Source organism: Arvicanthis niloticus, chromosome X, assembly GCF_011762505.2.
Source record: "Arvicanthis niloticus isolate mArvNil1 chromosome X, mArvNil1.pat.X, whole genome shotgun sequence".
NCBI classification, from domain to species: Eukaryota; Metazoa; Chordata; class Mammalia; order Rodentia; family Muridae; genus Arvicanthis; species Arvicanthis niloticus.
The window spans coordinates 48,483,720-48,499,052 of record NC_047679.1 but is presented as its reverse complement, the minus strand read 5'-3'; the positions used below and the strand labels follow the sequence as shown (position 1 = coordinate 48,499,052).

The following is a 15,333-nucleotide window of genomic DNA, read 5'->3' as shown; positions in this document are numbered from 1 at the left end:
ATTACAATTTGGGTGACTAGAGCATTACTGTCATGGGAGGAGCCAAGGCTGAAGATGTGTTACATGTGTATAAAACATGTGGGACAAAATAAAACCCACAAGGAGCCAGAAGGCAGGCATGTGGAAGTCATATTTCCATGTATTCTGCTGGGAATGGAGTCATCTGGAGAAAGAGAATTTTCTCTCCTTTTTTCTTTTTTTCTTTCTTTTTTGAGACAGGGATTTCTGTGTAGCCCTGGCTGTCCTGGAACTCTGTAGACAAGGCTGGCCTCGAACATATATATATATATATATATATATATATATATATATATATATATATATATATATGCCTCTGTCCCTAGCGTGCTGGGACAAAAGGTGTGCACCCCACCACTGCCTGGCTGAGATGTAGTTTTCAGATAGTTTTAAGCACTATCAGAAGAACTAGGCTAGGTGGTCTATGTAAAAATCAGGGTCTCTGGGCATATATGGAAGGAAAAGATCATGTTTCTAGGAAAAATATTGTTAGAGAAATGTAAAAGTAACTTTTATTTTCCTGTATTAATTGTTATTTCTGGAGCTTACTACCTCCATCTGCTAATATAGGCCTAGTCCTGGAAGTTCTAGCTTCCACACAGTTTAATCTAGGCCTAATCTCCCCCCTTCCTTGTTCTTTCCGATCTCTAACTGGTTGGTTCAACTCAGCTGTTCTGGCTCAAACTCCTCCAAGCTGACTGATTCAGTCTGGCTTCTGAACTGAGCTTCTCCTCAATTGCTCTGTTTGGCCTCAAACCATCTGTTCTAATCTTCTGACTCCTTCTCATTCTCTGGCTCATTCTATTTTCACCTGTATCTAGCTTGTTCTTTCTCTGAAACCTGTCTCTCTATAACTGTCCTGGTAAAGCTCTCTCTCTCTCCCTCTCCCCTCCCACTCTTGCCCTCCCTTTCCCTCCCTCTCCTTCCCCTCCCTCCCTCTCCCTTTTCCTTTCTCTCTCTTCCCCTCTCTTTCCATCTATCTTTCCCCCTCTCTCCCTCCCCCTTCCTCCCTCTCTTTTTCCCCACTGCTTTCTTAAGTAGCTTCCCTTTCCTCTCTCTTCTCTTGAGTGTTGGGCATATCCGATTCTGTCAAATCTTTCTCTGATTTGTCACTTTTTTTTTTTGTCACTCAATTAGACATCACTTTCAAACATGGGTGCTTCCGTCTATAAACTAACTTCACCTTCATTGTTTGTGATTACAGGTATGTACTAAGGGTATGTCTGTATTCCAGACAGAGGGATTAGAAGTGTGTGCTAACTACTGAGCCATACCACAACTAGAAATAGAGTTTTTCAGTGATTAACACAATCTCGGGGTTTACGGTGTGATCAAATATTCTGCAACAGAGAAATAACAGCCGTAGAGAAGCTTTTAAGGTCTTAGTATTATTTCTTCTTTCATCATTTGGTGGCTGTAGGGATTGAACCTAGGGCCTTACGCATGTGAGACAAGTTTATCACTGAGTTTTATTAACAGCATTCTTAGTGTTCTGTGATGTTTTTATTAGCAAAGTTTCACATCCCTGTCTATGTAGGATCTGAAAACCTAAACTGCTTTTAGCATACTTAATCAATGTCTTAGCTACTGTTCTAGTGCTGTGACAAGATACCATGACCAAGGCAACTGAACCCAAAATATGTGACATTTTTTTTTTATCAGGATTAAGATACAAACTGAGATCTGGTCCTGGTGACGTGCACACCTGTAATCCTGGCAGGAGGATGAGTGTAAGTGCAGCTTGGGTACATGGTGAGATCTTGTTTCAAAGAAAGGAAGGAAGGAAGGAAGGAAGGAAGGAAAGAGGAAAGATTGATAGATAGATATGGACTATAAACCTCAGGGTTCAATCCCTGGTATTGAAATAAATAAATAGTAAGCAAATAAATTAACAAAAATAATTAAGTGCTTGGTTTTCCTCATGATGTTTTTAGTAGAGACACTGGGCCAGGTTCCTATTGATGGTAAAATGTGGTGAGGCCTAAAATAAGGAGCATTCTGAATTAAAATTACTTAAGCAGACAAATGATGGCTGATTGATTCCAAGAGAGAGCCAAGACAGAATTTATCAGACAAGTGGCTAATACAGAGCTTCCTGTGTTGATGGAGATATTCCGTAGTTGTGCTAGTAAAAAGAGTAGCCATTAGCAGCATTAGGCTCCTGAGCCCTGAAGTGTGGCTAGTGTAATTTAATTTTTATATTTAATTAAAACTTTTGTTTTTTGGTATTTGAGATTGATGTTCCAGATACTGGAAATCAGTGTAAATAGTTTTTAGGCGAGGCCTCAGAAAGTATACAGATGAGACACAGCAAGGGATGGCTAAAGAGAAGGAGACACAAACTGTACCACCAGTTTTTGGTGGCAGGTACCCATTGTTTTACACATGAGACACAGCCTCAGCTTTTAAGTAATTTAAATTAAATGTGAAAAATCACAAGTAATAACTAGCTATCACATGCAACAGTGTAAGTAATGCCCAGATTTCAGCTGGGACCAGGCCTATGGATGGGAGAATCCAGTAAAGCTACAGAGGGCCAGGCTGCATCCTACGGCAGACATGGGATTCTGAATTCCTTGTCACTTGCCAACTCTTCCATAGCATTACCTCTCAGACTTCATGAAGGGGTCTAAGTAAAAATACTCATTCTGATTTAGAGGTTCTGGGGTATCAGGGTATAGCTTGCAAGTCTCTCTCCTCTCCTCTCCTCTCCTCTCCTCTCCTCTCCTCTCCTCTCCTCTCCTCTCCTCTCCTCTCCTCTCCTCTCCTCTCCTCTTCCCTAAACAGGATGGCCTTGAACTCACTAGAAAGTCAAGAAAGACTTTAACTTTCTGATCTTCCTTTGTCTACCTCCCAAGTGCCAGGATTATAGGCATGTACTATCCCAGACTTTTTTTTTTTCTAATTTTAACATTTTTAATAATTTTTTGTTTGAGACAGGATCTCTCTATATAGTTCTGTCAGTGCTGGAACTCACTAGGTAGAACAGATCTCAAATACCTGCCTTTGTCTCCTGAGTGCTAGGTTTAAAGGCATTTGCCACCACACCTGGCACCATTGCACTTTGTTAATGTACTGCAGAGTGAACTCAGGGCTTTCTGCATGTTAGGTAAGCATTTTACCAACGGAGTGGCATCCCTGGCCTGAGTACCTTCATAGCCCCCTCTTCAGCATTTTGCCTGCATGTATCCTATCTATACTTCATGCATGCCTAGTGCCCATGGAGGTCAGAAGATGTTAGATTCTGTGGAACTGGAGTTGTGGGTGGTTATGAGCCACCACGTGGGTGTTGGAAACTTTCTAAGAGCAAGAAGTGTTCTTAAATGCTGAGGTGTATCTCCAGCTTAGGAGCCTGAATTTCTTTTTTAAAAAAAGTACACACACACACACACACACACACACACACACACACACGCATGCACAGAATGTGTATGGGTGTTTTGTCTGCATGTATGTCCATGTACCTTCTATGTGTGGTGCCTGTGGAGGCCAGAAGTATGTGTGTTTGGTCTCCTGGGACTGAAATTAGTTGTGAGCTGCCATGTGGGTGCTGGGAATTAACTCTGGTCCTCTGCTAGAGCCACCAATACTCTTTTGGTTTTAATCTTTTACAGTCCAGTTGTTATTCCTCTCCTGTTCTGTCCTCTGAGAGTTCCTCATCCCATTCCTCCTTGTCTCCAAGAGGATGTCCGACACCTTACCCCACTCCACCCCACCCCCCTGCCAGGCCTCCCTACTAACTGGGACCTCAAGTCTGTGAGGATTAGGTGTGTCTTCTCTCACTGAGGCCAGACCAGGCAGTTCTCTGCTGTGTGTGTTGGGGCCTCAGACCAGCTAGTGTATGCTGCCGGGTCAAATTAGGGAAAAGCTAGGAGAAGCTGAGAAGGAGGGTGACCCCATAAGAAGACCAGCAGTCTCAACTAACCTGGACCCCAGAGATCTCTCAGACACTGAGCCACCTTTGAACCATCTATATCTCTCCAGTCCCCAAGAGAGGGCCTGCATTTCTAATAAGCTCCCAGAGATTATTAGTGAGGACCACACTTGGTACACAGTGCTATCTTTGGGTTGTATTTTCTTTTTTGACCAAGAGAATTCGTGAGTGAAATGAATGCTGTTAGCTACTTTCAAATATTTTACTCAGTAAAAAAGTACAATCAACCAGGAAAGAGGTTGTTGGTGGCATCAACCTTATCTTTTATCTCAGTCCATTTCAAACAAGGATAGCTGCATTTTAGCCTTTAGCCCCAATCTCTTCCATACCCTTTAATGAAAAGCACCAGGAAAACCTGGAACAGAGAGGGACAGAAACTTAAGAGACATCTTGACCACCACGCATTTCGTTAGGCGCGATTTTTCTTCCAGAAGAAAATGTTGCCTGTTTCAGAAAATAAGTCGTGCATGCAGTGCGGACGTGTATGTATGAGGCGTGAACTTGTGTGGAGTGCCAGCGTGCGTGCGTGCGTGTGTGCGTGCATGCATGCATGTTTTAGGGGTGAGGGAAGTCAGTATGTAAAGACACAGAACAGGGACTTGGATTTGCCAATGTTAAACAGTTGTAATTCCTGTAGGTATTAGGGAGATTCTCCAAATTTATCACCACAATTTTACAGTAAGTACAGATTCTTGATTGGGCCATAGAAAGGGCTTGTATTGGATAGGAAACATTGCATTGTCTTAGGTAGACATCTTAAGTCTAAGCATGTTAAATGGATCTCTTAATGGGAAGTAATGGGCACCCTCTTGTTATTTCTACATTCTAGTGCGTTCCACAATGTCACCCATACATTGGACAGCTGTTCTTTTCTTAACCATACTCCAAGCCTGCAAAATTCCCATTCAGATAAAAGAATCCAATTCAGCACTGTGCATCTCAATTATAATCTGTTTCAAATTGCAGATGTTGGAGAATAGCAAAAGCCCACTGCAGCAAAACTCCCCACAGGCAAGAGAAGCATTACCTAGCGCTTGTCCTTTCTCACCAGAGCTGGGCCTGATTGGGCACTCAGTATGAGCTCTGTTGCTGGTAGGTGGGGTATGGGGAGGTGTCTCTTGTAGGTACGGGAATTTTATGACCATTTCCAGCTCTTTTTACCTTTTTCACATGTATGTGGTCTACATGTGTATGTGTGTAGGTTTGCGAATTCACATGTATACACATGTATGTGGAGACCCGAGGTTGAGGTTGAATATTATCCTTGGTCTCTCTTCCAAACCTCATTCATCGAGGCAGGGGCTCTCAATCAAACCCAGAGCTTTTCGGTATGGCTAGCCAGCTCCTTCTGACAGTGGATTTGTAGGAATTTCAGGCAGGCTGCCACACCCACCTGCATATATCTGAGTTCTGTGGATCCTTTGAACTCTGGTTCTCAGGCTTGCAAGGCAAGTGTTTTAACCGCAGAACAGTTTCTCCAGGCTCCCACCCCTCCCTCATCCCTCTATTGTCACTCTTTCTCATCATTTTTCAGCATATATTCTTCTCAGCCTGTAAAAGTGGACCGTCTCAAAGACTAGGTCATAGATTTTCTTCTTTATAATTTCTATATATTTTAGCTGCTATGTTATTAAAGACATTTATGATACAATCCTTTCTTTTAAACTGTGCCTCTCTGGCAATCTTCTGAGCTATTGGGGGATCAAACTTCATGCGAGCTAGGCAGGTGCTCTTTCATTTTCATTTTTAATCTTTTAATTTTGAAAGGCAAGATTACACATAGCCCAGACAGGCCTTGAACTCCTGATCCTCCAGCCTTCAACGCTGGGATTACAGACCTGTGCTACCACACCTGGTTCCCCCTGTCATTGTATGTATGTGTTGGCATGTGTGTGTGTGCTCATGGGCACATATGCACTGGAGGCCAGGGCCCAACCCTAACTAGTGCCACTCCTCAGGAGCAGTGGTTCTCACCCTTCTTACTGCTGGGATTGTTTAATCCAGCGCGTCACGTTATGGTGACCCGCGACCAAAAAATTATTTTCATTGCTACTGTTATGAATCATATTGTAAATAGTTTTGGAGATGAAGAGGTTTCCCAAGAGAGTCAGGACTCATGACCCACAGGTTGAGAACAGCTGCTGAAGAGTCCCCCACCTCACTTTTTGACAAGATCTCTCAGTGGCCCAGAGCTTTCCAAGTAGGCTAGGTTGGCTGGCCATGGCACCCCAGGGGTGTTCATGTCTTTACCTCTACAGTGCTGGGATTACCAGTGTATCTCAACAAGCCTGTTTTGTTTTTGGTTTTTTGTTTTGTTTTTAATGTGGATTCTGGGGATTGAACTCAGGTCCTAATGTTTGCAAGGCAAGCACATTACTAAGTGAGCTATCTTCCCAGCCCCTCCTGTTATTTTTGTTGTTTGACTTTTATTTTAGCACTAGAAATCTTACTCAGGGCTTCACACAACTTAGGGAAGTGCTCTGCCACTCAGCTGTATCTCCAGCCCTTCCACTGTTCTTTTAAAAAATTATATTTTAATATTCCTTAGTTCCTCCCTGTCCTGCACCCCCCCACCGTGTGTGTGTGTGTGTGTGTGTGTGTCTGTATGTAGGTAGGTGCATGTGTTATTTTTGTTCCCTGTGTATGAATGTTTGCCTACATCATGTGTATACCATATCCATACCTAGTTCCAGAGGAGACCTGAAGGAAATACCAGCACCGAGCCATCTCCAGGCCTCTAAACCTACTTTCTTAGAAGTTTGTATAGTGGAAAGCCTTAGGAGATAGAGAGGATATGTTCTTATGGGGTTCAGGGCAAAACCAGTTCCTTCAAGAGCAGGATGAGGCACTCTGCAGCCTTTTAAAAACACCACTATTTCCTGGACTAGAGAGATGGTCCAAGACTTGCTGCTTTTGAAGAGGGCCTGGGGTTCATTTCCCAGCATCCACATAGTGGCTCACAACTATTCATAACTTTAGTTCCAAGGAATTGGATGCCACCTTCTGACCTCTGCAGGTACACAGGTGCAGATATGCTCAAACATGTAAAATAAATAAACCTGAAAAAATAATTAAAACATTGCTATTTTCTATGCTTGGCTTCCTTAGCTGTGACACATTTTTACTGCATGTACAACACTTACCTGGGTCCAAATTCCCATTGCCTTCATGAGACTTAAGTGAAAAAAAAGAATGAATGCAAACCCTCATCTCATGCTGCTTACCATGTTGTAAGTAAAAGTCCTTTGTCTTGACTAGATATTCTTGCATCTTCTTCCAGCATCCACAGAACGATAGTTGGCTAACCTGTCTTACAAACAGGATAAAAATCTTAAGGCCCTTCATAGTTCTGTTTTATGGAGCTTCACTTTGTAACCCAGGCCCAGCCTTAAACTACAGGCAATCAATCCTTCTACCTCAGACTCCTAAGTGTTGGCTTAACAAGTTTGAGCTATCATTCTTGAAGCTTTGTATTTTTAGTGTTGTAGCATCCCTTATACAGTATTTTTACTGATGGGTGCTCCCACTCATGCAGAAGAAACTCAAATTAATAGAATTGATGTTACATACAAGCAGGATTTAGCTAAAGGAACACAAAAGACCCCAAAGAAAAGTAGTTTACCAACCATGCCTGTTATAATCAAAATTTATAGTGCCAAGATGGTCACCAGGACTGACTAGCCATTAGGCCCATCCCCAAAGAACATGCTACTAACAGGCACCTCAAGAGGGCAGAGCAAGGTGATAACTATCATCAAGATTTGTTCTGCCACTAAGTCCCTTATGCTCTCATCAGGAAATGCAAGCATCTGTAGGTGGGCAGGATGAACTTTGGTAACAACTATTTGGAAAGAACAGCTCTTGTGTACTTAAAATGATTCTGGCAATATCTTTGCTGTGTAAATCTTCCATCTGCCCAAGTGGCTAGCCTTGCCATTAGAAACACAGTGGGAGAATGGTGTGGGAATGAATAAGATGGGCCCACGAGGCTTGAGCCCAAATCTGGGCTCTGGCACTTCATAGGTGGATAACCCTGAGCACATGATTTAGCCCACCACCTTGCTTCCTTTTTTTTTTTTTTTTTAATGTATGGGGTTCTTTCTTTCTTTCTTTGTTCCTTCCTTCCTTCCTTCCTTCCTTTTTTATTAATAATTTTATTTGTTTACATTTCAAATGATATCCCCCATCTTGGTTACCCCTCTAAAACACCCCTATCCCATCTCCCCTCTTTCCCTGCCCCTTTGACTCTATGAGGGTGCTCCTCCTTTCAAGGACTAGATGTAAACATTGTAAACAGGACTGGACCTTCCACATACTGAGAATGGGCAAAGGGTAGATGTAACCTATATTTGATGGCCTAGGTGTTTCAAAGAGTTGAGTATATTTTGTTGCAGATGATATATGAATATCCTGGATATGGAGGACTGTTGTATTCAATTTTACCACAACAGATATTTGTTTTAAAAACCACTACAGGACTGGTGAGGTAGCTCAGCACGTAAAGCACTTGCTGCCTAACTTGGTGATCTGAGTCTGATCTTTGGGATACAGAAGGTGGAGGGATAGAACTGACTTCCATATGTTGTCCTCTGACTGCCGCATGTTCAATGTGACTGGTACTTATGCACATGCTTGTGTCTGTGTGTGGACACACACAATATAGTTAAAAAAAACCCACTATTAACAATAAGGTCTCTACCCTACACAAAGAACTATAGGTAACTAAGGAATGCTGAGAGTGAGGGAAATAAGTCTTCCCCAGGGAAGACCACACTGATTAGTGACTCAGGAGCAAATGGTCAGCCCTGAAAACATACATACAAGCACCATTTAAGAATATATATGCAGGCCAGGCAGTGGTGGTGCACACCTTTAATCCCAGCACTTGGGAGGCAGGGGCAGGTGGATTTCTGAGTTCGAGGCCAGCCTGGTCTACAGAGTGAGTTCCAGGATAGCCAGGGCTACACAAAGAAACCCTGTCTTGAACAACAACAACAACAACAGAAAAAAACAAAAACCCCCAAACAAACAAAAAAAGAATATATATGCATAAACATACATGTACTAACAATTAATGAAAAAAAGAGGCCATGAGTTTGAAAGAACACAAGGAGGGGTATATAGGGCAGGGGTTAAAGGAAGGAAAAGGAAGGGAGAAATGATATAATTGTATGATAATCTCAAAACAGAAAAGATTGAAAAACCATTGTGTCCATTACCAGTAAGACTCATCTTTCTCTAATCACCAGGATGGCCTGCTGGCATTTCAGCGATGTCAGCTTCATTCAACAAAGACAAATAACTATATTGTTGTCAGCTGGGAGATAAGAAATATGGGAATAAGACCCTGGATAGAGACAAACTGTCATCACAATGGAGACCAGTGGAAGGGAAATAAACAGATGCCACTAAATGGTAACTGAAAACAAAGGTGAATTTATTTGTCTGTCTGAAAAGGAAGGATACATCACTGGAGCAAAACATTCTGCTTATTGTACCTGAATGGACCACTTACAGAGCTAAAGGAGGAAGGACACCAAAACTGGCAGCGCGCTGAGGTCAGATCTGCTTGGCTCTGAAGGCTGAGCGTAGGTTCTTCACAACTGCTCCCTGGACCAGTTCACTTCTTCCAAGTGCAGGCACCCGCTCCCAGCAATGTCCAGGATGCTCCAGTCAGCTCGCTGTCACTCTGGTGGCAAATGTGACCGGCGTGCTTGAAGGAGGTCAAATCTTTGTTGAAGAACACCAGCAGGACTTCAGTATAGGTTTATGCCAGTAAGGATCACAGTCACCTGTCCCTTTGCTAACCTCTTTCAGAACAGACAGACCAAGTAAAACAATCCCTGTCCATGACCGAAGGCAGCACCACTACCCACAATAGCCAAAAGGTGGAAACAGCCCAAACACAGAGAAACAGATCAGGCCATATACAGACAAAGAATTGAGGTCAGAAGTGCTGGCACACAGTACAATATGAATAAACATTAAGCACCTGCCAGGCAAAAAGCCAGACACAAAAGGTACAAAGTTGTCTATATAAAACACTGTAAAATCCACCTAATATAAACACAATTCATAGGGACATAAAGCAAATTGGTGGTTGCCGGTGGCTGGGGTAGGGGTGGGGCTGGGGCTGGGGAGGGAAGGACACCTTCCTGCTTAGTGCTTAATGGGTCCAGGACTTCTTTTGGAGTGCTGAGCGAGCATGTTTTGGAAACAGACAGAGGGCTGGCTACACAGCACTGCCAATGTCATACATGCTAAGGAGCTACACCTTGCTGTGGGTAACTGTTGGCTACAGAACTGATGGAACCTCAACCCTCTAAAGGGCAGAGCAGCCCAGTCCACTGAAACAAGGAAAGTGAGATGAGGTGAGCAGGCAGGTTGTGTCAAACAATTGATGAGGACTAAACTAGGGTGGGTGGGGCAGAGGAGGAGGATGTCCCACTTTACAGCCTCAGACAGCTGTGGGCACTGAGGAATCAGTCTGGAAGACTGAGTTTTAAGTGCTATTTATTTCCTTAGTGCCAGTAACCTAGAATGTTCTAAAACATGTAAATGGCTTCACAAGGAGAGCCACAGCAAGCCACCCCAGATGGCCTTTTTCAGGCCAGTGGCAGGGTCTGGAGGAGAGCTGGGGTTTGCCTGAGCCCTGGCTGCAGGGCAAACCTTCCGAGAGCTGGATGCTCACCAGACAAGTCTGCCATGGGCTCCCTTGCACAGGAGTGCGAGCCTAGGCTGCACTCAATTTCAGTGTGACAACCCTAATCATGCCAGGTGGGGGTGGGTGCACACCTTTACTATCAGTACTCCGGAGACAGAGGCAGGTGGATATCTGTGAGTTTCAGGCCACCCTGGTCTATGTGGTGAGTTCAGGACAAGCAGTGCTACCTAGAGAAACCCTCTCCAAAAACAACCAAAAAAAGGTGTTAGTTTTTCACAGTGCACTCACATCAACTGCATTTCAGACTCTGCACTCAAGCCATTTATTTATTTATTTCGGTTTTTTCCAAGACAGGGTTTCTCTGTATACCTCTGGCTGTCCTGGAACTCACTCTGTAGACCAGGCTGGCCTCGAACTCAGAAATCCGCCTGTCTCTGCCTCCCAAGTGCTGGGATTAAAGGCGTGCGCCACCACTGCCCAGCGTAGCTTTTTAATCTAAAGAAACACCAACCAACTTCCCTTGAGAGACATTTTTCCTGGGTCACAAGTCAAATTCTTATGTATTTAATACAGGGAAATAAATGAGTTTTACAAAGCCATGACCTTCTGTCATAGGCAAAACATGTATGAATCTTGGTGACTTTGTGCCAAAAGTAGAAGGGTGGCAGCCAGGGGTGGGGGATAGGAAATGGGGAATTGATGGTTAACAGGTGCAGTTTCCATCCCCCAAAACAAAAAAGTTCTAGAATTATGTTGCACAACAATGGGATTATACTTACTAAGCGAAATCCTTAAAACTGTTAATACAGGGCAAGGGTTGGTGGTACCCACCTTTAATGCCAGCACTCAGGAGGCAGAGGCAGCAGGTGGGTCTATGTGACTTTGAGGCCAGCCTGGTCTATTTAGTGAGTTCCAGGGTAGCCAGGGCTACTGAGAGAAACCCTGTCTCAAAAAAAGTCATTGAGGAAGATATTCTCCTCCCTTGCTCCCTCAAAAAATAGTTAAAATAGCAAGATGCATATTTTAATCACAATTTACAAATAAGCCTCTAAATTATTAAAGTATACTGCTGCAATATTAACAATTAGAGAAATGTCAATCTGGAAAAAAACCCTAAAATTAACCTAGTTTAGATGTGGATTCACATCAGGACATTACAATAAACTTGACTTTATCAACAATAAAAAATAGCAAATAAAATAGCACTAGTCTAAAAAATTCCTTCCTGAGTTCTATGTAAAACTGTAGTATTGTACTTTATTTTATTTTTAAACTATAAAACATTGGCACATTAAAAACACCAAAAATTGAAGTAAAAACTGAAAATTGATTTAGCTCAATACTGATGCACATTTTGAGGGAGGGAGAGTAGGCAAGACTTAAGACTCTGGGGCAGTTGGTGGTCCTCCCCTCCCTGTACCACTGTACTGGCCACCTGCTGTGTGTCCCTGATGACTCTGCGGAATGGCTGCTCTGGGAATAGCCACTCTATGTGGCACAAATCTCAGCTGCACATTCTGGCCTCTAGCCTGCAGCTGTTCTACCTGGGCAGCAGGGTACTGGAAGCTCTGTGAAGGAAGATTATGCCCATGACTCTGCTGGGTGGAGCCTAGCTGATATAGCACAGTTGTCTGAGGCTGGCGAACCCCCGAAGCCTCAGCAAGGTTAAAGAAACCACTCTGCTGAGCTGACAGTGCCCACTGCTGAATGTTAGACCTCTCTGGGTAAGATGGTGGCACTGGCTGTGGAGGGACAGGAGCCCTAGGTGGCTGATGCTGTCTTGGAATCAATACATACAAAGGCTTTGACTGCTTCTGCCTCTGCAGCTCTGGCTGTAAATACTGCCATGGCTGCGGCGGCTGCTGCTGTGGTTCCTGTAGCTGCAGCCATGGCTGCTGCTGTGGTTCCTGTAGCTGCAGCCATGGATGCTGCTGTGGTTGATGTAGCTGCAGCCATGGATGCTGCTGTGGTTGATGTGGCTGCAGCCATGGCTGCTGCTGTGGTTGATGTGGCTGCAGCCATGGCTGCTGCTGTGGTTCCTGTAGCTGCAGCCATGGATGCTGCTGTGGTTGATGTAGCTGCAGCCATGGCTGCTGCTGCGGTTGCTGTGGCTGCAGCCATGGCTGCTGCCGCTGTGCTTGTGTCTCTGGTTGCAAAATAAGAGAGCCAGGTGGAAGCCTAACAGTTACGGGGCCTGAGGTATTTTTTACAATTAATTTCATAGATGTCTGCACTGAGTGCTGTGGTGCTCTGGCCTGGGTGCTGAGCATCTGACTTCTAGGAGGCAGAAATCCTCTAGAAGAGGTTTCTGTAGATGCTGGGGCACCAGTGGTGAAGCTCAGCACCTGGGATGGACTACTCATCAAAACAGGGCCTCTCTGTGCTAGGCCAAGCAAACTGATAACATTTTGGCCAGTGCTTCTGCTGGGGCCCTGGGTGGCTGGATTGCTCTCTGTTGAGCTGGCAGAGGACTGGGCTGCTGAAGGGAGGGTGTTAACACTGCTCACTCCCCAAAAGGTTTGCTGAACCAGGCCAGCTGATCTAGGAGAAGGAGCAAGTCTTGGAAGTTTCCTACCTCTGATTGATACTGAGGGAGGACTGACTACTGATGAACCCTGTCCTGAGGTGGAGGGCTGTGTGAGCAATGGAGCAGGGGACTTAATGCTCATCTCCAAGGCAGGAGATGACACTGAATGGGATGTGGCCTTCTTCCCCAGGGAGGGCTGGCCAAGATGGCTGGACTCAGTAGACCCCTGCAGCATTTTGCCTAGACATTCAGCTGTGCTCTGGACAGACCCCTGGCCTACACCCATTGCCTTCCCAGGCTCAATTCTTTCCTCAGCTACAGAACCTTGTGAATGAACACTTGGGGCAACATGGGGAAGATACATCTGGTTATCGCATCTGCCCTCTGTTGGTGGTCTTACTTCAGGAGAGAAAAATGGGTCACTAAGGGACTGTGCTGTACTCGTACTGGGCTTTGCTTCCCATGGCTGACTGCTCTCTTCAGACTCAAGTGGATAATCATATTTTACCTCAGGAGGTAACCAGGCTGTTGACTCTGCATCATCACAGGGCATGGCTTGCTTCCCTCTAGCATATTTATGCACATCCACTTCTCCGGGGGCCTCTAATTCACAGGGTCTCTGCTTCCATGTGTCTACACACTTTCCTGCTTCAGCAATCTTCAGATCATATTGGTCACCTGTTTTTGTTTCTGCTTGTTTTCTGCAAGCGACCATTGTTGAAACATCAGGAGGAGTTGTACATATATACTGTTCTTCCTCCAGCTCCAGAAAAGGCCACTCATGACTTGTGTAGCATTGTCTCATAGAGTCTGTCATCAGCCTCTGCTCACTAAACAGCAGTCTGTTGGCTGTGCAGGCGACAGTAACAGAGGGATCCAGACACAGTGGCTCAGCTGTAGCTAAAATCAGTTGGCTCTCAAGCTCAAGTTTTTCTTCCTCAGTCCACTGAGGGTTATCACTTGTAATGGACTCTACATCGCTTACTAGACTCTGCATCGTGGGCCGTAAGAGAATATGCCGAGTTTGGTAAGCAGAAGGCGATGTAGTAGACGGCACAGCAGATGACAGAGCAGCAGCAGATGTCTCAGCAGATGATGCAGCAGAAGACACATCAGATGACACAGCAGGCGCTGCACTAAGCTCCCCAGGAGGTTGGACGTCACTGAATTGCCTGTAGTCTCGGATTTCTGCTATGACACATCCATGGTGAAAAACATTCACAGGAGACTTTTCCAGGACATCAATCAGAAAAGAAGGTAACTCTTCAGCGTCCAAGTACTCAAGCAGCTTCTGTCCTAAATAAGGCACTGGAAAGGACTCGATAAGCTCCCCACTTTTGTCCTTCAGCATGAGAGAATAGCCCTGATTTCCTGGGTACAGGTTGACCACTAAACATGGCAGCGCCTCTCTTCTCAGAAGCTTCTCTAGCAAGTTGACATTGCTTCTAAGTCCCTCTACCTCTGGCTCTTTTTCACATTCTTCAACATAAATGTCGTACAGTTTTTCATGAAGAGATTTTTCTTCACTAGGCACGGGTCTGGCTGGAGGAGGCTCACGCTGGACAGTCTCAATAATATCATCTGTCTGCTCCAAAGCCTCAGCTAGTTCCATCTTAACAGTCAGGTCCCTGAAAGAAAAGAAAAACAGGCCCTGTTGGCAAAGAGGTGGAAATAACGACCATTGTATACTCATCAGTTTACAACCCCATCATAACCATACTTAAATGTGAACACCAAGAGAGCCACCTCCCAAACTAATTGCCACCCTGTGCCAAGAGCCTGTGAGGATCAAGCCATGCCCATGGATCGATGCCCACCCTGCCCCAAGAGCCCATAGGCCTCAGGCCCTGTCCGCGGCTCGATGCCCACCCTGCCCCAACAGCCCATGGGCCTCGCCCCTGTCCGCGGCTCGATGCCCACCCTGTCCCAAGAGCCCATGGGCCTCACAGCTCAATGCCCACCCTGCCCCAACAGCCCATGGGCCTCGCCCCTGTCCGCGGCTCGATGCCCACCCTGCCCCAACAGCCCGTGGGCCTCATGCCTTGTGGGTGGCTCGATGCCCGCCCTGTCCCAAGAGCCCATGGGCCTTACGGTTCGATGCCCACCCTGCCCCAAGAGCCCATGGGCCTCGCGCCCTGCCCGCGGTTCGATGCCCACCCTGTCCCAAGAGCCCGTGGGCCTCACGGCTCG

General features: G+C 45.2%; 1 protein-coding gene across 1 annotated transcript; it reads right to left on the bottom strand.

The window, feature by feature from the left end:
* Window positions 1–11,995: 11,995 nt before the first annotated feature.
* On the bottom strand, window positions 11,996–14,852 carry Supt20hl2 (SUPT20H like 2). The gene is made up of 3 exons (XM_076918982.1): window positions 14,845–14,852; window positions 12,567–14,771; window positions 11,996–12,479 (listed from the first exon to the last, which is right to left on the bottom strand). Exons 1-3 carry the CDS (start codon window positions 14,850–14,852, stop codon window positions 11,996–11,998), a joined length of 2,697 nt encoding a protein of 898 aa, XP_076775097.1.
* Between the last annotated feature and the right edge of the window lie 481 nt (window positions 14,853–15,333).